This window comes from Aquila chrysaetos, chromosome 3 (genome assembly GCF_900496995.4).
Source record: "Aquila chrysaetos chrysaetos chromosome 3, bAquChr1.4, whole genome shotgun sequence".
Classification (NCBI taxonomy): Eukaryota; Metazoa; Chordata; class Aves; order Accipitriformes; family Accipitridae; genus Aquila; species Aquila chrysaetos.
The window spans coordinates 3,517,104-3,541,253 of NC_044006.1; the positions used below are offsets into that span (position 1 = coordinate 3,517,104).

The following is a 24,150-nucleotide window of genomic DNA, read 5'->3' on the forward strand; positions in this document are numbered from 1 at the left end:
GCCAGCTGCTGGAAAAGCACCACTTACCTCTGGCAGATGACTGCCTGGCTCCCAAAGTTCAGGAAATAGCTTCAGCGTAGTTAAAACCCAGCTGATGAACAAAAAAAGCAGTCACAAGGAAAGCCATAAGACGGGTCACAAGCCTGCGGTACATGGAAAGAGCGGGCTGGTCTGGGCTTGCTCTGCCATGAGCGAGGCGCAGCCTCAAGCAAATGCCTTCAACTATCTGGACCAGCTCCCTTGCCTGTAAGGCAGGGAAGGATGTGATACGTGCCTGGAGAATTCATTACTTCTGAGCCAAGGAGCATTTGGAATAGATCCCCAACATGTACAAACTGTGCGGCACCGCAGGCGTATGAACTGACCTCAGCAGAGCAATACCAGTTTTTCCAAGCTGATAATCAATCTTGGCAGTGGGCCTTGAGCATGCTAATCACTGCACCGGCCACATGCAGAGAACTAGGACCAGGCCACAGTGCCTAAAATTTCAACACACTTCTAACGCTTAGAGATGGGAAGAGGCACCAACCCAACATTTTGCTGCAATCCTCCTTTCTTAGCGTCTCTCTGGCCACAGCCACTTGCCACCCAGCTCAGGGAAGACTTCTTAGGAAATTGTTAAGGTTATTAGAAAAAGGTTATGAATGCTTGGTCATTAGCCTCTCTGATGCTCATCATCATTTGATGACCTCACTGTCCTGCATAGATTAGGCTCTCCTCCCTTTGGCGGAAGGCAAGGCTCACAACAGCCGTGGCACAGAGTCTGGGATTTGTGTCACGCAAAAACCAACCCTTCTGGCTGCTGAAGATGTGAGGATATTGGTCTGAAGGATATTGGAAGGATATTGGTCTCATCTTGAAAAAAAACTCTGATGGCCAAAACTCATCAAGGATGGCCAGGAGCAAAGGTAAAAATTAAAAGTATATGTGGGATTCCAAGAGGTCCCGGTGTATCCTCATTCCCTGGCTACGCAAGGCCACACTGAGGTCTGGACAGACTTAGGATCTGCTCAGGGTAGAGCTCAGCACCGGGCAGGAATCACCCCATCCCAGCGGCTGCAGTCTGCAATAGCAGCGCACGCCTACCCAGGAACAGGTAGGCACAGCACGGGCAGCCCTCATTTCTTCTCTCCTTAGCTTCTTCTTCAGCATCCCCTCCCTATTGCTTCTGATTTTTCATCCTTGGCTACACAAGCTCTGTTTTGGGCCTGGACTAAAACATTTGGAGCTGCTACAATCACAGCTCCAGGGGTTGATGCAGGTGGGAGCCTGCGATGCGCCCAGGGTAGCCTGACCAGGGACACTTCTCCCCGTGTCCTCTCCCAGATCTCTCCCAATAGCATCAACTCACAGTGACATAATGACATAAATAAGCCAGATAGTGCTTTCATGGATTGCACTCTCCCTCTTCATGCTTGTTTAAGCAACTCTTGCCATTTTGATGGATCTTTCTCTGCAGGGAGCATCAAATAATCTTCGTTTTCCATGTATCACCTGGGCTCAGATTAGTCATTCTTGACACGGGCATTTTCCAGCTAACAGATTAAGCTTCTCCTACTGGGCACAAAGTATTTGGACGTTGCCTTGCAAAATTTAATGAATTGCTTGAAGTTTGTTGTGCACTTAGGCTCCTTTACTCCTGCAAGGAAGGGCTGTTGGTGCAGCTCAGAAAAGATGGAACAAAAGCTAACTGTGAATTGCTGGTGTTGGTGAGATGCTGCCAGTCCCTCTCCCAAGGTGGAAGATGGAGCTAGATCCAAAACAAGAGAAAATCAGCAAATGTGAGCATGGAATTAACACTCACAGGCTTGCACAGCCACTGGGAATTGCTGAGGCCAAGGGTTTATCCAGCAGTCTTCATGCTTTGAAAAATAATTTCCCCTCCCTCCTTTTGGCCAGAGCAGTGATTGCTGTTTGTTGGTTTAGACAGTGAAAGAGTGCGATTTTTTGGAAGAATGAAAAAACAAAAATACCTGGGAACATTTCCATTTCCCTCAAATCTTGCTTAACTTGCTTTAAGGTTTTATTAAGGATACAGAATTGTTGACAATAAAATTATTTCTCTGTGCTGGGAGAGGTAAAGCAGATTGTTACACACAGAGAGAAGAGAGCTGACTGCTCTCATAAATAAGTCAATGTGTTACTCCTGCTAGACTGGAAGCAGAATGACAGCTCTTCCAGATGCTGATGCTCTACTTCTCTGTGACCTTCGGTAAACTTAAGTTTGCTAAAAATACCCTACAAAAGCACACGTGCTTCAGGGCTACAGGAACACTTGGAGCAGGGGAGATTTTAAATTATCATATTCCAGCTCCCCACCTCAAAACCCAGCTGTGTTGAGTATTGCACCTCTGCTCCCATTTAACGTGCCCAGATCTCCATCGATCATCTCCGCCGTGGCTGATGTGCTTTGTGTCCAGGGAGCGGGGAAGGCTGATGCAGCCTGAGGCCGCTGAGCTTCCCAAGGCTGGTGTGGATGTGTGCCTGCTGCACGCCAGCCGTTTCGGGAGCAAATCATGGCTCCGAGGGGCTGCTGAGCCACGCCGTGTTATTTATGGTGAAGATTAGTTCAGATTATGTTTCTAGCAGGGATGTTTGTTTACACGCCCAGTCTCGCTCTCCTCCCTCCCCTGCCTTGACACACCGAAGAGGCAGGCGCGTGGCAGCGATAAAACATATACTGAAAATTAAAGGCAACAGGAGATGGAAGCCCATTAAATTCCAAAGCAGAGCTTTGCTTTGGGTTGAAGGTTCCCTCGTTCCTCAAAATGCAGCTCATGTGCAGCCAGCAACTACCCCAGCAGCCAGCAAGGGCATGTCACCGTTCCTCCCTGAGATCCGACGGAGGAAGCAAATCAAGTGTCATCGAGACCCAGGCTCTTTCTCCCCTTTATTTGCAATTTGATGTCTGAGATCATAAGGGAAGAGAAAGCATGAGTATGACAGGGTGATTAATGCTTATCTTTACCCATGCAGAGAGTAAGTTACCAATCAGCCACTCTGTCCCTATCTCCTTATTTAAAATGCAAACTAACATGAATGAAACAATAACGTTTTAATTAGATGGAAATAGAAAAGCTACAGGAGAATGGTGTTGCAGCAGTCTGAAGTTCCTGAGCCACATGTAATTACTTTGATAGATAACACACTAAAGGGAGAGTTAAACAACACAGTTTCCACAACACTTTTTGCACCACTCTGTCTCTTCTCACTTACAGTGATAGAAACCAGGGACGACCAGGGTGGGAAATGACTTTCCTTCCAGCGCAGCAAGGACAGCCTTCTGGGGAGCAGCCCTAGCCCACACTCCAACCTTTCCTGCCACGTTACCTGTCTTGCCTTAAAAAAGAAGAAAAAAAAAGCCCCACAGCTCCAAACCAGAGGATGCCCACAAAACGTTATAAATAAAGGGGACAGCAAGTAAACCATGATGCAGATCTGGGTGTGTAGGAACATGGCCTGACATGGAGCCAAAGTGATGAAAAGAGGAGCTGGGTCACATTGCCAGTGTGGCTCGTGTCCCTGGCCAGGGAATGGGAAGGAAGAAAGAGAGCAGCAGCGGGCACCTACGGCTCGGAGATGGTCACCCTCATCACTGCCCGGGGCTAAGCAATGGAGTTACTGCCTGTATGAAGCAGGGGAAAAAAAAAAAAAAAAAAGAAAAAAAGAAAGGAAAAACAAAGTAAAGTGACCCACGAAACTTTTCACAAATGTCAGGATGTACTCTAACAACAAAAAAATAATGAAAGACTGCCGTAGTCAGCTCTGATGCTAACTTGCACTCTGGTGTGGTCCAGGGATCAATCCCCCTGTAGCCAGTTGCCCCAGGGTCACTGCAGCTGCAAGCCCAAATTTTGGAGAGGCACAGCCCGGACCACACAGCGTATCAAGGCTTTCGAGACGAGGCCTGTTGCCAACACAAAATGTGTCACCGTGAATCATCCGCGCACCAGTTTCAAAGTACAAAACTGTTCCCTGAATCATGGTAAAAGCACAAATGTTCTGCTCTGAAAAAGAAAATTCACTGACTCCTTCTTGAGCCAAAAATAGGGAAAAAGGTTATGTAATTCAGTTACTTTGAATAATAAGCATTTCAAAGTTATCTAAACAGCACTAATAACAGGGAAATCTCTGTGTATTTAATCAGTCTGTTTTTGCTATGGGATTGATGCTGGTGCTCCAGGCAAGCTTGTCTCATTCACCTTAAAACAATTTAAACACAAAACTTTACCCAACAGCTGGGAGAGGCTGGCAGGGCAGCAGCCTCGCTTCATATCTACGTTACTGCCTTAACCACGCGCTCCTAAAAACCAGCCCATTTTTGTTGAATGCTGCGTTGTGAGCAGAAGGAGAAGCTGGAAGCATTTTGTGAGTAAGTCCTGGAACAAGCTGGTTTCTTAGGGGTGACCAATGCACATTCCATCGCTGATTTGCCCCATTTCCAGCCCAATCAGCTTGGCTGGGGCCAGATTTCTGATAAGTTGCAGCTAGAATTATAAATGAAGAAGCCATGCTTATTTTCAGCTGAATTTCTTGTCTCCCTGGATAATAAGTCTGCTTTCCTCAGCAGTCTTTGCAACTCATTCTTTGTGACTGAACACAAAAGCCCTGTTTCTATGAGATCGTTTATCTCCAGCAAAGCTTCGATGGAAGATCGAATGAATGTTTGAAAACTTTGGCAAAACAACCACTGCCCCAGCCTGGAAAGTAAATTTTCATGGCTTCTTCCTTGATGTGTGCTGGTAAAAATTTTCATCAGGTTCATTCCCAGAACGGGTGGGGGAATTTCCCCCCGTCAGCCTCCCGGGACACTGGGCACAGCCCTTCACCACTGGTGAAGACGTCTTTGATTGCCAATCCCGTTCCTGGGGGATCCCTAGGAATCTGTTTGTCGATTCACCGCAGGTCCATGCTTTATGCCGATAGATATGTTGGTGTAACACACACGCACGATAAAAACAGCCTTGGCAAGCCGATACGGGGGTCGATGCTGGAAGCATCAGGCTCACCCAGCTCCAAGGAACGAAACCAGCTTCGCCCCGCTGTGACACCAACCCTGCGTTTTGGGACTGGTGTCTGTTTATAAGTGAAAGCAGCGAGGCAGAAAGACCCATTCTCCACCTGAGTGGTTTCCCCGCTGCTGAGACACTGACCTGAAAGGCCCCAGACATGGGCTAGATCTTGGCAGAAGAGCAGCACTGCTCCTAAGGGGATGCCCGGTCTGAAGAGGAGTAGCCCGTTGGTCGATGCCATGGCTCCATGTGGCATAGGGCAGGTTTTGCAAATGTGCTTGTGTGAGATTTGTAGGACTAGAAATAGAGGGAAATCTGCTAACTATTAAGGCTTTCCTTTAGTGTAAGGCACTGGGGTGTGGACCAGCCTCCCAGAGAGGAAAGAAGCCCGTTGCTGAAAAGGAATTAATGCCCAGAAGATTTTCAGCTGCGCTTTAATTTTGTATCAACAGTACCCACTGGCCACCAGTCAAAAATAATCTCTACAGCTGGATCGATAAGCATGGCCTTAAAACCAAGCTGCTCTCTGTTGTCATGAGGGTGGCTCAGGAAAAGCGTTAGTGCAAATCCGCATGGAAAATCAGGGATTGCACCCTGCCAGGCACAGCCCCAGCAAAAGCCACCCGTCACAGCCACGCTGGTCCAGCCCCGTAAACCTGGGAAACAGGGAAACTCATGCAAATCACCCAAACCAGCTCCTTCTCCTGAAAAATCACCTGAAATGGGAGGAGGGGGGGAGGTTTGCTGAATTTGAAGGCACAGCTCTGATTTACGGCACCAGAGGAGAGCGGTCCCTGTCTCTTCTGAAAAGAGCTGAATTCAGCTCGGAGGCAGGGGCACCGGCTGAGCGGGGGCGAGCAGATGCAAGGAAGTCAGTCGGTTCGCAGGCGTACGGCTTCTGTGCAAAGCCACAGCTGCAGTTGTAGAGTTTGAGTCAATAGTTGCTTTAATAGAAAACCAGTTTTGTTTTGCAGGCACAAAGGCCTCTTCTATCACTACCCAGCAGGAGGTATATAAAACTGTCATTTCTTGCCCTGTTTCTGCCCTTGTCTCTTTGCTTCTACTTTTTACAGGCTGCCGGTGGGTTTTTTATTGCTTTAGGGTTTTTTGTTTTAATTGAAACTGAGTAAATTAGATTTTTCCCTAAATAATTGATGAGTTTAACAAAGTTTTCCATTATTTCACGGGGAAGAAACCAGCAACCTTCAAAGCAGAAAGCAGAAACATTATTTGAACTTGTTTTATGCAAGAGCAAAGAGACATAAGCTCGCAACGAGAGGGGGCAGCCCCTGAGTGCCCTCAAAAGCAACCTTTAAGGGGCAGAATTCAGCACAGCACTACACAATATGAGAAAACCTCTAGAATATGCCCTGCAATTTTCCCTTTCCCAAACACGCTTGTTTCAAAGGAATGAAGTCACAAGCCAGCTTTATTTCTGGCTGTAACATCACTATATATGTGGCAGTCTTTCCTGAAACATCTCCATTGATAAAAGGTGGGGGGTGGAAGAGGGAAAAGAGAAGCATTCATGAAAGTGGAAGACCTTCTGCATTGTCTCCCTGTGATACAGCCATTCCCTGCAGATCACATCCCTCTAACCCTCTTTAGAGGAACTCAGGCTAGGCAGGGAGTGACACGGGTGGGAGACCTCATTTGCTGGAAGAGACAGAGCTGGCAAGCAGTAATGCACCTGGCATCTCATTCTCGAAATAAATAGCTCCTGCCATGCTTCATCTTCCTTCTGTTTTCCTAGAGGACCCCTAGCATTAATATCACTGGTGAACCAGATGTCTATTCTTTCTTACAAAGGGGCAGAGTAGCTCCCTCTGACACAGCTCAGCCACTCTATCCTAAAGCCTTATCAATGCTTGTAACCTGAAAAACTCCTCTTGCTTCGAGCATCTCCTTTAGCCCCCAACCTTCCCCTAATGCAGTGGGGAGCCACTCTAGAGGGGGGGAATTTAAAGAGCAGGTTGCTAAGGGATTGCACGAAGCTGAAACCTCGATGAAACAGGGCAAGACCGATAGGACCCGATGGGATTTGGGAGGAGCAGGGAGGGTGCAGGCAGACAGGGTGGGTTTGTGGTTGGGAACTGAGCTTGGGGAGCTCTGTACTGGGAGCCACAGCCTCTTTTTGTTTTGTTATTATTACCGCCTCTCTGCCCTGGCCCCTTTTAAAAGTCCGTTTCTTTGGATAACAGTGGTTTTGTTTTCACTGGAAGCACTGCCCTGAGACACGTTGTCAGTGAGACCCTCGTACTCTGACTTGGTGACCAACCGAGGGAAAATGCATCCATAATGGAGCTCTTGTTGGAAATTCTCTGAGCTTTCTGCTACTTCCGAGCAGAGCGTGTTCAGCAGTGAGCTAGAAAGTCTAATAGGTTTCTACCATCTTCTTTGACTCTCAGAAAAATGGCCATTGTAGCTGCTAGTGCTCTATCTTCAAACAAAACCCCTTTCTTACTAGACACTAAAGGATAAATGATATTTGCTTGGCTCCAGGATGCTCTTGGAAAACAACCAGCAGATCAGGCAGTGTTTCTGGCCATGCTACTATTGCGTTGACCTGTCTCCAGTTAAAGCTGGGCTGGTTATTCCCTTCCGATACCCCAACGCTGCCTTCAAGCAATAGCTGCCCTTAGGAGGTCTCACCACTGCATGACTCCCTCTTAGAGAAAAGGGGGGAGAGGTTTCCCTTCCCCTTTGCTACAGGAGGCTCTCTTAGCGAGCAACAAGTACTCCAGTGACAGAGCCAGTATCTGTACAATGCCACGGGGGATGAGTAGCATCACTCCGGTGATTATTTAGACTGTGAGCTCTTTGGTACAGAGGATGATGGAATCATTTATGTTGGAAAAGACCCTTAAGATCATCAAGTCCAACCATTAACCTAACACTACAAAGTCCACCACTAAACCATGTCCCTAAGTGCTACATCTACGCATCTTTTAAATACCTCCATGCATCATCCTTTAATGTTGTTTGTGCAAGACGGAGTATAGGGGACCTGGGCGCTCAGGGTCCCAATACACACAGCCACGGCTGTTTAGCTGCAATAGTCAAGGAGCAAGTTAAACCCCGAGTTTTCTGTCTTTCCTTTACGCATCTCAGAACTGCACCTCGACGGCAACCTGCAGAGCAGATGCCAAAACAAGTCTCAACACAAGTCGTAGAGCCAATATCCTGCAAAAGGCCCTTTGCATTATTTAGTGTGGCGGAGCCCGAAGCAGAGCTGGAGTGTGAACCTGATCCATGGTGGAAAGCAAAACACAACTGATTCCTGTCCTGGCAACTAAAGGGTTTGGCCACATTTCACAATGAGACGTTGGTCACATTTCTCCTCCATGAAAAGTGAACTTGGGCAGTGACCTGGGCAGGGCATTCAGTTCTCTAGAGGGTGGGAGGGACAGAGAAGGACCCCCACAGAAGATCAGACAAAAACCTATTAATAAAGTCCATGATGAGGTGCTGAGCTCACAGCATTATACCTGACAAATTCATCACGTGAAGATACAAAGGAATAAACCAGCTCCAGATAATTGCAGGGCATGAAAATATGTTCAGTGTCATCTTAAACTTAGCGAGATTAATTTTTCTGACAGCTTGTTTAAAAGGAAAGTGGGCTATATAATTAAAAGAAATAAAACCCTCACAGATGGCCTATTGTGTGACCAGCAGAGATTACCTTTCGAGGTTCTTGCCTACCTGGATGTCAGCATTTCCCAGAGGTTTTTGTGCCTCCAGCCCTTTCCTTTGGCCGTGGAGCCACAAGCAGGCTTTCAGGCACTGATTTTTTGCAAAATGGCGGTCTTAGATACAGATTTCTTGATTCAAGTATTCTTAACACTTGCCTATAAAGCACCAAGCACAAATCAGCACCATATAAACCGGAGTAATAGAAAAGCCAGGCTGTTAATCTTCATAATGTGCCTCTCAGTGGGGATTTCATTTGAATGTTATTTGCATTAAATATGATACCGAGTGCTGGATATGCAGTTATAAATAAATTAAAGGCTATATTTAAGTCAAACACTGTCCCACTGTTGACTGCAGACTGAAGCGTAAGAACTGTTAACAGCGGACTGTATAGATTTTGTCGGCTGCTTGACTTGCTGGAGGAAATGGTAGTGGCAAGTTCCATCATTGGTGCCCTAGGAAACTCATTTGGGGGTCAATTAACTCCCTTAGTGGGGTTTGTAGTCTCAGCCCAAACTCTAGTAATGCTGGCTGTATTGTGGACACTTCGGTTTGGGCAGAATAGAGTATAGGTTTGCTGGAGCAAAATACCTCAAGTGCATCCGTCTTTTCCTTTGATATATAAACATCTTAATTATAGCAACATAGTCAGCCTTGCTCTTCTGGCAATAAGGTAAAAAAGTTTGTGCTAAACTGCACTGAGATGAATTCATCATGTATTTTAGGCAAACAACGGAAAAAAACTTCTCCTGGCCTCAGAGTATATGAAGTGATAGATGGGTTCAACTGCACAAACGTCAAAGAGCTGAAGCTTCTGGTGATGAAAATTAAAATCCCTGGAGTAAACACAAGGTGTTTCGGCAGCAGGGCCTGACTCCTGTGGCGTAAGCCCTTTGGGGAAGAGCTTTGGGGTTGAGCTCTCCTCCCTGTCCCTGGCACGTCCTGCCAGAGGAGCACTGAGAGCATGAGCACGGCCGGTGACATGGGTGCAGAAGTTCGGCTCGTGCAACACAAACTACATCTGCCTTCCACCTGAGCCCTCGGCAGGCAGCGGCCCAAATCCAGGAGGAGATTTTGGGCAACGGGAGTTGGGGCTTTGGTCCTGGGAAACGTATACGTATCACCCTGAGAAATGTCGTGCTCCCTGCAAACCTTGCCACAGCAGCACAGCTGCCAGCACCGTGATTTTTATAGAGTCAGACAGTTTGAAAACTATTAAGAAATGGGAGTTGTGCTGACCCCCTTGCTCTGTGGTGCGGGAGGACATTTGCACCCCGGGCTGGAGGAGGGCAAGGTGAGAACAACCATTGTGAACCGAGTACAGGAGAGAAGGGTTTGAGGTTGTTCTGGTTTGCTTCAGACTTGGTAATAGCCACCGGGAATAGTCATGGTACCTATGGCAGAGAAAGGTGTGGCAGCAAGGATGTGAAACGTCCCCCCCAGGACACAAATTAGACCACAAATATTCGCAGGAAGGTACACGATCAATGCAATGTCACGCCACATTTCTGTGCCCTCCTGACTGCCCAGCCCACTAATCCATCTTTAACCCCCTGAGCCGCTCTCAGACCCTGCTAGCTTGTTTTTAACCAACCCGTTACAAAACCACAAACCGCCATCCCTTTGCTTTCCTCTCCACCTCCCCACGCTCTACTTATGGATTTTCTTCACAACAACAGTGCAGGCATGAGGCTGTGCCTGTACCTTCTCTTGTACTGCTGAGAACGGGAGCAAAGAGAATTCAAATAGACTTTCAGGGGAGGAAAAAAGCATATCCCAAAGGGGCAATGAACTTAGCGGTTACTTTATTGCTGCTTTTCCCCAGTGTCTTTCTCTGCCGCAGCTCCTCTCTGCCTCTTGGAGCCTCAGGTATTACAGGATTTGTTTCCTGGCATGGCTTGGTCTCCGGGCTGGACCAGGACTGCCAGGCTGGCCACGTGCCCTGCTCCGCTGGGCATGCTGCAATGTGACATGCTGCACCGTGACGTGCTTTCTGACCAAAGTCCTGCATATTTTTTTGCCCTTCCAAGGGATTTTCCATCCCACGGCTCTCCTGCTCTGGCCAGGAAGCACCTGCAAGCTGCCAAAGCGGTGTGAAGGAGACCAAGCCCGGGGCAGGGTTTGTCCTTTGGGTTAGCGACTGCAGTCTATTAAGTGTTTGGGGCGTACACACCACCCCATCATTGTATCTTGAGGTCAAATATCTATTTATTAGTCTGAACATATATTTGCCTTCCTCCTACAGTGCTTTGTCACACTTCACACAGTTGGAGTTAAGGAACAAGTAAGTATGACAGTGTCATAAGCCCGTGACTGACAGTCATAAAAAAATTAAGCGTGGCCTTTGGGGAGGGAAACTCAGTTCTGTGAGTTTCTCTTTTGAATGAAACGAGTATATTAAAATGTATAAATTGCCACTGTGAGGATAAAATGTAAGATCTTTGCAGGAGGAATCAACAGAGTGATGCAAGCAATGAGCTAAACTTTCCCAGTAGCTGCGTGAGTTGCCATTTTATAAGATGGTTTTGAAAAAAACCATAGAATAGGAGGGAAAAGCAGGTTAATTGGTATCAAACATACTCAAATAGTTACGGACTTATTAAACAAGTTCTCCAAGGGAACAAGGTGATATGACAGTCCTACCAAGTACTGAGACCACATTTATTCGGTTCAGCACTGCAGACCTGCATTGTTCTAGACTATGTTACAATTAATAGAATGTGGCATTGCAATGACTGTATTAATTAGCTCCTTGGAGTCCTGACAAGAGTAGGGGTCTGCTGAGCCAAATGCCATCCTGCACCAAAGCGTTCATAGCTGATACTCAGCAGCACCTCTTTGCTCCACAGGTCTGGGGGAAGCTGATAAGTTGGTAGACCCCTTTCTTCAAGGTTCACGGAGGAAGAAAACGAGATGGTTAAGGGTTGAGATTGCTCCTCCTGCTGCTAGACACCACGCAAAGCCTTGAGCAGCAGAGCCGAGGCAGCGGGTGAGCGCCCAGCAGGCTGAGACGGCAAGGGCAGGAGAGTTGCCCAGGAAGAGAAGGCAACTGGCACACCCATTGCATGGCAGAAACCAGAGCAAACAGACCAAAACTTTCTCCTGGAGTCCCACTGCCTGCTTAGAAAACAGAGGTCCGTGCATTGGCTCTGTAAGCCAGTGCCTATCAGAGAGGACAACCTTGCGTTAGCCCTTTCTCTTGCAAGGGAAACCATCCTGCGGGCTCCAAAAGTCAGGCAAGTGCTCCAGGCAAAGGGACAGCAGGTTTTCTTTGGCCCCAAAGAAACAGTACCCGGACAATTTATGATATTTTAACATATGACAGTTCCAAACACACCTGGTGTTGTCAGGAGGCAGGGCTTGTTGGCACATCCGAAGTGTCATCTCTGCAGGGGTTATTCAGCAAGTGGGAAGGCATGGAAAGATTAAACCACATCCACCCTGAGTCCCTGAAATGAAGATCCTCAGGCAGCTTCCAGGATCCCAGGAGTCTCTTGATGGGCATATCACATGCTAAGGGAGTGTTTGTTAATCTCCTTTGTTTCCTCTGTAGGAGGAACAGATCTCTTGAAGCAAGGTAAACCATTTGCTTCAAGAATGCAAGTTGGCTCTAACAGCAGTGGCCCAAAGTTTATTCTTCATTATCTAGATGGAGTAATAATTGGCAGGAAAGTACCAGGGCCTATTTGGAAAGAGAGGGGAAAATGTTGCTGAAATCAGGCTTAATGCCCAGTCCTGTCTAGGCTGCCTGTTCCTCTTTTATATATTTAGGAATTTGCTTGGCAAAGAGACACCTGGAAGGTTTTATAAAGGGAGATTTACCGCACAGGGTTCAGCATCTGGGGAGACGTAAATCCGCAGGCTGGTGTAAATCACGGAAGGAGCCGTCGGGCAGGGAGGCTGCACGCGGGGATGGCAAGGGGCTGCTCTGCCGGAGCCGGCAACACGGCCACGAGCAACACCACCAAACCCACGGCACGTCCTCCGGCTTGGCTGTCACTTCGGTGCCACTCTGATTTACTGATACTGAATATGCTTTTCGCTATGTGCGTGGCTTTATAGTTTAGAAGTACTCCCAGCTTTTTTATAAGCACTTTGCATAAGAGGTGCTTTTTTTCCCCCTTTCAGATACTGAAGTCTTTGTGAAAGTTTACATTTTTTCCTTTTTCTTTTTTTTTAATTTCCACTAGGAAAATCTCATCTCTCTGATTTCTGTCTTCAACTGACAATTGTCTCTAGTCCCTGAGAACTTGAAAACTTCAAAGAAACCTCAGTGAACTTTCTCTCTCAAAAAAAGTTCAGCTAAAAAGACCTTGTTCATTCTATTATTTTTTTTCCGTAGGAGAAAAAAAGCCCCCATGAAGCTGTGCCCGACAGTGCACTCTCAGCACTGAGAATTATTGAAGTGAAAAAGCCACGGGAGACAAGAAACAAATCTCACATGCTCAAACCACCTGCGGCTGACCAGCTCCACCAGCCTGCCAGATGCATCTTCTCCGAAGGATGAGGATGAGAGCAGCGTTCCCCGGCGAGGTACAGCCCTGTCCCACAGCATCCTCTGTCCTGGCAGGAGCAGGGGTGATGACAGGTTTCTGATACCCCAGGGAGGAGGAGGATGGACCTTCACACCCAGATGCACCAGGAAGGCACTTGGGGGTAGGGATATCAAATTGTCTCCTATTTGAGACTCCTATTTCCCTCCCATACATGGAAAACTTAACAACCGATACTTTGAATGCAGGAAAATACTGGGAATGAACCAGCAGCTCAGAAATTTCTGCTACCCAGTCAGGGTTAGTACTCCATCACCACCTCCTTTTCTAAACCAGCCCCAAGCACTTGTTTCCTGAATAACTCATCAGCTCAACTGATTTATCATCAGCTTTTTCTTTTAAATCCCACACGTAAAACTCTTTGAAATTGGATAGAAGAAATGGCATCCATGGGAGGCAAAACGTGGGGGCTGACGTTATTGGAGCATGATGAGTTAGCTGGCCCTCTCCCTGAGAGCTTCATTTAAGGGGAAAAAACCCAAACCTTTCCAAGAGATCACACCTTTACACAAAATTACAGAACAGAGCTATCCAGCCCAGCCTGGGCAGGGGATGGCACGAGAGCTTGGTGCCCGCAGCCAGGCAGGGAAGCAGCGTGTGGCCCCGTGCCCGTGTCTCGCCCAGGTCCCTGTCCATGGCAGGGCTCATGCAAGTGCAGTTCTTCTGTCCCTTGTCCTCCCAGGCACGTCCTACCACCCTCTGGGCTGCAGCCTTGCAGGATTCACTTTTAATTCACTGCTGAAGAGCAGCCCCTGTGCTCGGTGCCATCTGCACCCTGGGAAGCGAGGTGGAAGCGATGCCCAGCCGTGCTCGAGGAGCTCCACGCTCCCTCCACCACGGGGAGAGGAGCTGCCGGACCACCAGCTATCTTGATGCCAGACCAGCATTAATTAGGATGCAAAGTGCTCTTGGCTTGCATTTCAAAGAGGTCTGGGACTAGCAAGGACACTTGCCATTTTGTAAGGGAATTTTTTAAATATCAACTAAAATTCCATAATAAAGGCAGCAAAATTTATCACTCAGAGAAAGGCAGCTCTTCATGAAACCAGGAGACGGGCTTGGCCAGGTCCCCTGCTCAGATGTATCCTTCAGAGGGTGATGGGGGCCAGCAGCTGAGACTGGACTGGTCTCAGATGGTCACACCAGACAAGCGACTGCAGGGTGCTTCTGTGTGTACAGAAGTAGGGAAAGGGCTGGGAAAGCTCAGAATTTATAATCCGCTTTTCTCTACCATGCCAGACTGAAGGTGCTGACACCTGTGAGAGGGACGTGGGGTTTGGAGATACGGGGAGGATGGGCATTGGAAGCATCTCCAGCTTCACACGGCGCGAGTGGCTTATACAGGAGAGCAATCAGACAGATTGGGAATGTAATAACCCAGCTCCATCTGCTTAATGCAAGGGAAAGGAGGGATGTCAGCACTGGGACTGTTGGTTTTGGCATCTAATGTTATCTACTTTAGGGCTAGATGGCCACAACTCTCAGACTTTCCCACCTTGTCCACCCCGGACCCCACCACGCTCCCCAGCCTCTCCAGATACCTTTGCTCACCCGCTGTCCCGTGCCCCTCGGCAAGGAGTAATTGCACAGTAGGGAAAACACGAGTAGGGAAAACAGTCGAAGCCCAAAAACCACTCTGTCCCCCACCCAGACCCCCACGTGTCCCGCGGTGGGATGCTGCCCATCACGCGCGCCTCGGGCAGGACACAGAAGCGTTTCTAAACGTCGGGAAGCAAAAGTGCCATCTGTGAGTCTCAAGCAGATGCTGCACAGAGACGATAGTAAAAGCCTTTTAAGGGAGAGGAGGGGGGAAATAGGGAGAAGACAATTAAATAGCTGTTTTAAATGATCTGGAAGAAGATTAAAGGCAGCTGCAGGTTTTTTTGTTTGGTTTTTTTTTTCTCTGGGAAGAGGAACCACTAGATTACCTTCGCCTCTTCTGCCTTTACAAACTGCTGTTAAGAGGAAAACCTAAGAGCTAAATTGATCGGCCACATTTCCTCATTCTTTTATTATCCCTCCAGCTGACATCTCAGGAAGGGGGAGGGAAAAAGAATCAAGTGAATTAAAATCAACTGGGGGAAAAAAAGAGAAGAAATTATGTAAGAACTGGCAAAACACAGCAGGCCAAGTGGTTATGTAAAGCAATGAACACAAGAGCTTATTTAATTTAGATCTAGCCGCAAGACGGACCACAGTGTAAACGGGCTGGGATTAGGCAGGCTGGGCTGTCGTGCGTATGCTGAATTAAAGCCCTGGGTTCCCTGTGTAGTCCATGGAAAAAAGGCAGCTTTTTAGGGATGCTCACGCCACCACTGACAGGCATCCCCACTGGGGCGGGTGTCTCTCCATGACGGTGGGGACGGATCCAGGCACATTTAAACACCAACACCTTCATTTTCTTGTCTACCCGAGGGGCTGGCAGCACCGTGACCTGATGGAACAACTTTCGTGGGACACAGTCCTGCCACAAAGGTGCTGATTTGTTGTGCCGCCGGGGGGGTTAGCGGCACCCAGGAGTGGGCTTCTCTGGTGGGCAGAAATCTTGTGTGTGTAGCCAAAATAGTTTTATCAGCCAGGCCCAATGGGTGGGATTATCACTGTATGGAGCAGTAGTGAGTGATTTAAAACAGTACTATTATTAAAAGCCATAGTACGAATTTGGCTGTGACCTAAGGAAAAGAAACCAACTTCAATTCCTCTAGTCAACATCAGTATAAATGCAGGATTCCTGAACTGAAGGCATTGACTAATCCTGGATATGATTTGCCAGCAAACCTGGAGAGAATTCAGCCATTTGGTTTTATGGGTTGCTATTTTCACGTACTATGGAGAGGTGCTCGTCATGTTTATTTCCCGCCGTCGCGGCAGAAAGCTCATCGCACCACCCTGCCGAGGTGCTCCTCACTGGAGAAAAGTGGAAGAGAGTGTTTGCAACATCGTGCATAGAATTAATAACTTTGCGGGCCTCTTGGACAAATGGGAATTGAATAGATGTCCTCGGAAGAGTGTGTAGAGAGTGTGGTATTGGATGCAGAGAGGCCAGGCTGCACCTTGCGTCTCCCAGCTCCAATACCTGGTCCCTCATTCCTGTCCCCTTCAGACCTGAGGCTATTAGGCACATTCCTTCAAAGGCATTGCAAGAAGAAACGTAGGAAGAAATAAAGCAGAGGACCTCCTTGGGCAAGTGGTTGTTTCATGTGCAGAGTTATTTACTCTACAAATCATCTGAACTATGAGCAGACTTCATAAAACATAATAAACAAGGGATCTGGAGGGATAGGCGAGCTGCAGCCACGCAAGGGTGGGCTGATGCAGAACTGAACGGCGGCAAAACAGCTGTCCGCCCGCATCCGTGAGGAGATCCAGAGAAGTTCCCAGTGTGCTTCCCAAGAAGTTGCCCTATCAAATGAGCAACTTGGAGCTGATGGAGCTGTGACAGTTTATGGAGGCGCAGGGCCTGCTGCCATGTGTTTTAATAAATGGGTTCACACCAGCTGTCCGTGCAAATAAAACATTAGCATGTGTCAGACACTATCTACCCAGGCACTTGCCATAGCTTAGGGGACATTTTGCAGCAGAGCCATCCAAGCGCAGACTGTGCCATGCCAACGGGAAAGCACGTTTTTCTCTCTCCTGTGAATTATGGGGTGCCAGCGAGCTGCCCACACCCACGCTCCCCTCGCACACGTGCCCAGTGCAGGCTCAGTTAAAACCCTGGGATTTTAGATTGAAGAGTTGCCTGACTCTGTGTGCTGGGACTGATGGTCAGGACTGTAGGTATTTCTTTCAACTTCCCCTCTTTCCCCAGGTCCACTAAGGACCTCTCCAGAAAAGAGGCAAGAAGGTAAGAAAGTAAGAAGCAATAGAGGAAAAACCATTTGCACAGCCACCTGGCCATTAAAATTCAGACTTTTTTGAAAAACAGGGCTGGGAGCGTATGATGCTAACGGCACACGGGGCTGCACGTGGTGAGATGGGACGCTCAGCAGGGTCGTGTTTCGGGGGAGCTGGCCTCAGAGCCAACAGCAAGGCTGTGAAGTAGCCAGACCCACAGGTACCGACCCGCAAGTGAACAGTGGAAACACCTCATTCTGCCTCGGCGCTCTCTTATCTGTTGCTGCCACAATGAGTAGCTTTTAGAACCTCCTCCAGCTGAAGTGGCATGAAAACATGAATTTACTTGTATGGGGATGGCTTTAAGAGGTGCTTAATTTATGTGGAAAAAACCCCCAAAATTGGCTGCAGTGTGTTTTAGAGGATGTCTGCCAGTTGAAGTGTTAACTAGACCTAAATAACGTGGCTATAATGGACTTATTCCTGCTACCAGATCCCATGCTGATGCCAATATTCAAACCAGATGTCCCTGACTGACAGAAGTAACAGGCAAGCTTGGCAATGAAGAATATATAATAAACCAGATTCACAGGCTGACTTAAGCAGCTGCAAGGATAGCGATGAACAAAGCTAGGAAACAGTACTGTTCTAAAGAATTAAGTGTCAGAGGCCACCCAGAGCTTACGTCTCGATGGCACGAGGAGAGCTGTGCAGTGCCCAGCCGTACTGATCGCGGTGACACACAGTGACACCCCGCAGAACATCTCACTTACTGCTCTTCCTGCTTATCCGTATGTGCTGCACTGAGCAATCCGTAATTACTAGAAGAATACCAGTAATTACTTCTTACAGTTGTTGTGGAGCTTAAGTGGTGCCTGTTAAGTAATAGGAGCGAGAATCAAATATGCGGAGTGTTGTTTGAATAGTTTTTTTTTTTTTCTTGGTGTAAGGGAACCTGGTTGTTCCCACACAGTCTAGTTTCACTTTGCCAGCTGAAACTTAAATATTCCAAGAAAATACAGAGGAACTTTTCTAAAATCAGAGATGTTAAGTTAATACACTCAAATATTCATCCCAGGAAGCTTGTTCCAGCCCAGGGAAGAGCGTTGTCTTGCAACAATCCCAGCAGAACCGTAGCTCACATTGGGCTCTGAGTCTATAAATGGTTACAATTGCTCTGTTCTGGGGCTGGCTTTCAATCAGTCAACAAATAAAACCTCTTGGAAAACTAATGGCTTCCAAAAAAAAATCCCAATTTGCTTTAGACAGTTTGCCAAACAGGAAGAGGAGTGAAATATGTTGAGTGATTTATTACAAGTTATTTGCCAGTTTGAGCAAGTGCATCATTGCTCTGCTTAGTTTAAAGACAGAAAATGAACGCAAAGAGATGCAAAGACTTGCTCTAAAGCAGCTTGAATCCACTGTGAAAGACCAGGGCTCCAGATTTCCAACCAGCAAGACCTCTGCACGTCACTCTCCACATTACCACTGCCCTTTCTTTCACAGGTCTTCCATTATTTGTCTTTTTTTAAACCTCTGCACAGCTTATGACATGAGAATGCCTGCTCACACACTGTGCAACGGTTTCCATTAATGCACTTCAAACTTGACTTGCAGCTGCTTTGCTTATTTGCTCTGGAGCCTTCCCCGGTCCAGGGCCCTGCATCACATTTTCTGCTGCTTCCCTGTGCTCAGAGGAATGGAGCGAAGCCATTAAACAACCTTCCTATCTTAGCAATTCTACTGTTGTAGCCAGATCCCCTGAGAAGGAACAGTATGGTAAGGTTGTGTTGGGTTTTTTTTTTCCCCCAACAGCTGTCTCTTTCTTTTTACTTTTGAATTAATTCACAAGCAAAATAAAAAGAATACATGAGGAAAAGCCCACAGGTGAACTTCACATACGGCATATTCACGCCTGCCTACTTCTTACTTGGCTAACAGGATAAGGTAATAGCAAGACTGTAAAATATGTTGAGAATTGTTTAAACTGTAATCTCCAAAGACATGGCTAGGAAATAATCCTCTGGTTTTAGCCCTATCATGGTAACAATGAGCATCAATTTAATCCTAAGAGGAAGATGACTGGAAATAATGCATTTCAGCCACATTGTTCTCAAATCAGATGGCTCATGTCTTCTTAGAGAATTTGGCTTAAGTACACCGGGCTGCCACTGACAACATTTACAAAGCACCTGCAGGAGAAATACAGCCCCCACCATCTCAAGATGAAAGTTAGGTATCAAGACAAAATGCAGAGGGAATCCAGGGCTTCTGCGGGGGCTGGATTTTGGTTTACTGGAGCAGTAGAGAGGGAAACTTGGAGAGACATGTCTAAACATCTACAGGCCCCGGGCTTAAATCTAACTGCATGTACCCTCGTCCGCTTTTAGTGGGAGAAATGGTTCTGATTTGTTTCCATTTACGTTCCCTCCCTTTAACTGCAGGAACACCTCAAAGGCTTTAGTACGCATGCAGCTTTAAGTTCTAATTGGTTGCTGATTAAACCTACCTGAAATTCATGTTCAAAATAAAAGATTGAGAAGCTATCACATGCGAGCCTGGCAGCAAAGGGACTGTGGAGATTGGTGTCTTGCTCTTTCTGTCTCGCCTTCCATGTCACTTACATTTTTCAAGCCTAATGCTCCAGTAAACAAATGCCTCAACCCCTCAGAGCACCGGAGCGCAGCAAGTGTTGATGCTGAAATCCTTTCCACGCATGGGCGTGTTAGGGTAAGCAGTGTGTGGAGCCCAGCAAAGCATTTCAGAAGTCAGGAGGGGTCTGCTAGTTAAATCAGCTACGGATTTTCCCAAACCAGCAAAAATACCAGCCTCTGGCTTTGAAGATGCAGTTCCTTTTTGGATGCCTATGCCACATCTCGTTCCCCAAACTTTCTGAAATCGGGATCTGTCACTACACAGAGGAGACGGGCTCTGGATCAATCCAAGGAACTGGGAGAGGGGGAGAGATGCTTTTCTTTCCCTTGATCTTGCTGGCCGCTTTCCAGCAGCAGGAAAGGAGATGCAAAAGATGCAGAAAAAGGGGGAAGATTTGTGTGTTTTCTGGCGACAAACTGCCACATTTGGGGAGGACCCGAGCATCCCCGGTCCGAGACGGCGGCCGCACAGCAGAGCGGGGTCCGGCTGCCCCGGGGGGTCTGCGGCACATGGGGCTCCCCGTCCGGGACAGCGTGGGCTCCGGGCACCGGTCGCACCGCACCGGGAGAGGAGCTCCGCGGGGGGGGGGGGGGAGCTGCACGGATTTATCCCGGTGCAGGGTCTCAGCCCGGCGCTGTGGGGCTGGAGGGGGTGCTGGATGGGGGACAGCGAGCGGAGCTGAGACACACCACTCCCCCCCCCCAAAAAAAAAAAAAAAAAATCTTGCCTGCCCGCACCCCGGTCCTGTCCGTTCCGTCAGGGCTGCCCGGGACACCCCCCTTCCCGAGGCGGACCCCCATGCCAGGCTCCCCCTCCTGCCCCGTCCGTCTCCGCAAAGTTTGGCCATCTGAGCCCGGGGAAGGAGTCGGGGTACCCGGCCCCGCTATCTCACCTGGATAACCGTCTTCAGCGTGGAGGCGTCCACGATGGTGGTGCAGATGAGGGAATCGGGATCGCGGTCTTTGCCGTAGATCTCCCCCATGGTGAAGATCATGGGGATGGCGAGGAGGAAGGAGGCGATCCAGATGCAGCTGATGAACTTCTTGGTGCGGCTGCGGGACATGATGCTCTTGGCTTTGAAGGGGTGGCAGATGGCCATGTAGCGCTCCACGCTGAGGCTGGCGATGTTGAGCGCCGTGGCGTAGGTGCAGGCGTCCCGGAGGAAATAGTAGCCCTTACAGACGACCCCCCCGAAAGCCCAGGGGTGGTGGACCCAGATGAAGTTGTAGAGCTCGATGGGCATGCAGAGGAGGAAGATGAGGAGGTCGGAGAAGGCGAGGCTGGCCAGGTGGTAGTGCACGGTGCTCTGCAGGTTCTGCAGCGACTTCTTGCGCACCAGCGTGTACGCCGTGATGGAGTTACCCACGGTGCCCACCAAGAAAAGAGCCAGGTAGATGACGGTCACCATCACTTTGGAGTAGATGTCGGTGTTGACGTCCAGATCCTCCTCGTCGGGTCCTTTGGGGAGCAGGTCGGAGCGGTTGGAGGCGTTGGCGTAACCGCCGGGGTGCGGGCGGGGGGGGGCCGCCCGGCAGAGCCGGGGCCGTGCCGTTCAGGTGCATCCCCGGGACCGGAGCGACCTCACCGGGGCCGCTGCACCTCCCGGAGCCGGCTCCACGCCCGGACCCGCCGCTTCTTCTCCCCCCCCCCCCCCCACACACACACCCCCGGCCACCCCCCCCGGCCCCCCGCCCCGCGGCGTGGAAACTTGGCTCGTTTTAATGCGGCGGGGAGGAGGCGCCTGCCGCTCCCGGGCTGCCGTGCGTGTGCGTGTGAGACAGACACAGACAGACACACAGACACAGACACACACACACAAAAACACCCCCCCCCCCCCCCCCCAGAGCCAGACACACAACCACACACCCCGCCCGGAGCAGCCTTGGCTGGGAGCAGCCCGCAGCTCCGGCTCCCTCCTCCCTGCAGCTCCCCGGCTCCCAGATGTGTCCTGGTAGGGCAGGAACCTCCCAGCACACTCACACCCACTCACACCCCCCCACCCCAGACACCCACCCCCTGCCCGCCCAGTACAGCCCAGGGAGGGAGGGAGCGGGGCCCCGGCTGGGCTGCAGAGCCCCTCCCCGTTGGGGACACCCCCCCCCCCCCCCCCCGCCTCCTTCTCCATCCCTTGTAAAGTCAGACACAGAGGCACGGCTGTAAGCTGAGGGTTGGTAGGGGGGGGTCCGAGCACTACCACCCCCCCCACCTCCCTTCCCCCTGGGAGGGATGCTCCATCACCCTTGGACACATTCCCCCGGGGGAGAGGAGAGGTACCAGGGATGCTCCATCACCCTTGGACAGCCACATATCCCGCTAGGCTCCAAATACCCACCCCCCTGCTGCTGCTGCTAGGAGAAATGAATTTAAAAGAGGGGAAAAAACCGCCTAAAAATATCTACCTCAGCCCCGATCCGGCTGGGGCACCCTCAGCGCCGTGGCACAGCAGAGACAGCAACGAGCTGCTTTGCTTTGGGACCCATCAGTGACTTTTCCCTTTTATCCCCTTATCCTCAGATTTGGAGACGTGGGGGTCCTCTCCGAGCTGCCCTGTTGCAGGGGCTGCGGGGGTGCCACGGTGGTGTTGAAGGTGACACGGGGATCCCCCGCAGGAAAGGCCCCCCCGTGGATGAGCGGTCTGTGGTGGGGTTACCCTTTCAGGCCCGGGGCACCGAGCCAGCCAGCTGCCCTGTAAAACTCTAGTGAGCTGTTCGTCCACTCAGTTGTCTTCATGATAAAACACTTTACAAATGCATAGAGGAGACCTAGAAAAATCCCCTTTGGGGAATCACTGATTTATCCAAAGAAGACAGACATAATTTGTCCCATTTATTCATTAGCAGATGTTGGGTACCTGGTTCCCGACAGCCAGCGGGCTTTGTATTCACCGAGGTCCTGCGGTCTGCTTATCCGTTTGATGCAAGAAGATGTCTAATCCTGCAGTCAATCAAATGACCTCTGCATGCAAATAGTGAACTTTCTACAGCCATCTACCAAAGGTCAATATTCCCCCAAACTTTCCTCCTCTTAAATCCATCTGATAGGATCACCATGGAAGACTAACCAAAATCAGATTTATTTAGTCATATTATTCATACAAATTTGGAGAGAAATGTTTTCCGGCACTCATCCCACACTAGTTTAAAGAATGACTAATAATCTCTTAACACCAATGTTCCTTTCATTTAAAAGCTACTGTTATCAAATTTCTATTAGCCGAGAGGAGTTTGTCAGGGTTGGTGTTCCCAGCTGGTCTCACCCATTGCTCCTGGTCCTTGGACGAGTTCTTGGGCTGGATCAAGGATATTTATCCCAAAGAAGGAAAATGGAACATGAGATAAGTGGTGGGTTGTACTGGTGTCTGAAGGAGAGCGGCAGCTGGGATGCAAATCTTTTCCTGGGTGCTCGGTGTCCCTATTCCTCAGCCTCCAAGTTGTGGGGAGCTTATGGCCCCGTGGTCCAAGCACGAACCCATGCTCCTGGATTAAAGCACTTTTCCCACAGTGGCAGCAAGTGAGTTCCTCTGGGATCTTTGTCTATAATGAAGAGTTATTGTCCCTTCCTGGTCCTGTAACTTCATTTTGGCCTTGTGGAAAGCAATTGCTATCCCCACAAGCAAGATACCCATCTGCTGGTCTAATTTTACAGTGTGGATGTGCACGTTTATATCAATAGCTGTCTCTAGAAATGCTCTGTGCTGGATTCTGTTGCCTCATGTTTCTGCACACAGGCAATGCACAAGCACGGCTGCTAACAAGGGGAATATTGCGTCTCTCTGCTCTGTCCCAGCAGCTGTTCCCGAGTGCTCCGTGTGCTGCCTCCTCCACTTTCCATCCTTGCCAAGTAATGGCAGGGAATATCAAGAGATATAGTTAAAACATAATTCTAATTACACAACGAAATATCAGGTACCTGGAATCAATGTGGCTGTTGATTTACAAGCAACGCTTTAACAGATTGGTGCAGTTTGTACCAGCCAAATCTCTCCTTTTGTAAAAGTGTATTAGAAGGGTACCCACTGCCCAACAAATGGGCTGGGTGCTCCCATCAGTAAAGGCCTCAGCAGCATATTTCTATGAGCCAATTAATTTAATAAATTCCATTAATTCCTTGGCGTGTGAAGCATTCTCACTGTCACGGGCAGATAGCTCTGCTCTGTTCCATTTCTCTTAGACCTGGGTTTGAGCAAAGAGCTCGTCTTCTGGGATGCAGCCTTGCCATTCCCCGTGCAGAAGTGCGGGTCACTTCTTGTAAAGGAGAAAGTAAAAGAAAGTCTTGCCTCTCTCCATAAGGAAAGGGGTTAACCTCTCCCCTCTTTTTTTAGAAAGCTTGTTGTCCAGGCAGGTTCTACCTTCTGTCCTCACATCACTTTTACAGAGCTGGACACCTACTGCCGGTCC

The 24,150-nt window shown here is 49.0% G+C and overlaps 1 protein-coding gene across 1 annotated transcript in view; it reads right to left on the bottom strand.

Moving 5' to 3' along the window:
- Positions 1 to 21,396, bottom strand: part of NTSR1 (neurotensin receptor 1) — a 64,093-nt gene extending 42,697 nt beyond the window's left edge. The window contains 2 exon segments of the mRNA XM_030010134.2: positions 20,646 to 21,266; positions 21,268 to 21,396. Coding sequence (XP_029865994.2) covers positions 20,646 to 21,266; positions 21,268 to 21,315 — 669 coding nt within the window. The 5' untranslated portion in view covers positions 21,316 to 21,396.
- Positions 21,397 to 24,150: the final 2,754 nt, after the last annotated feature.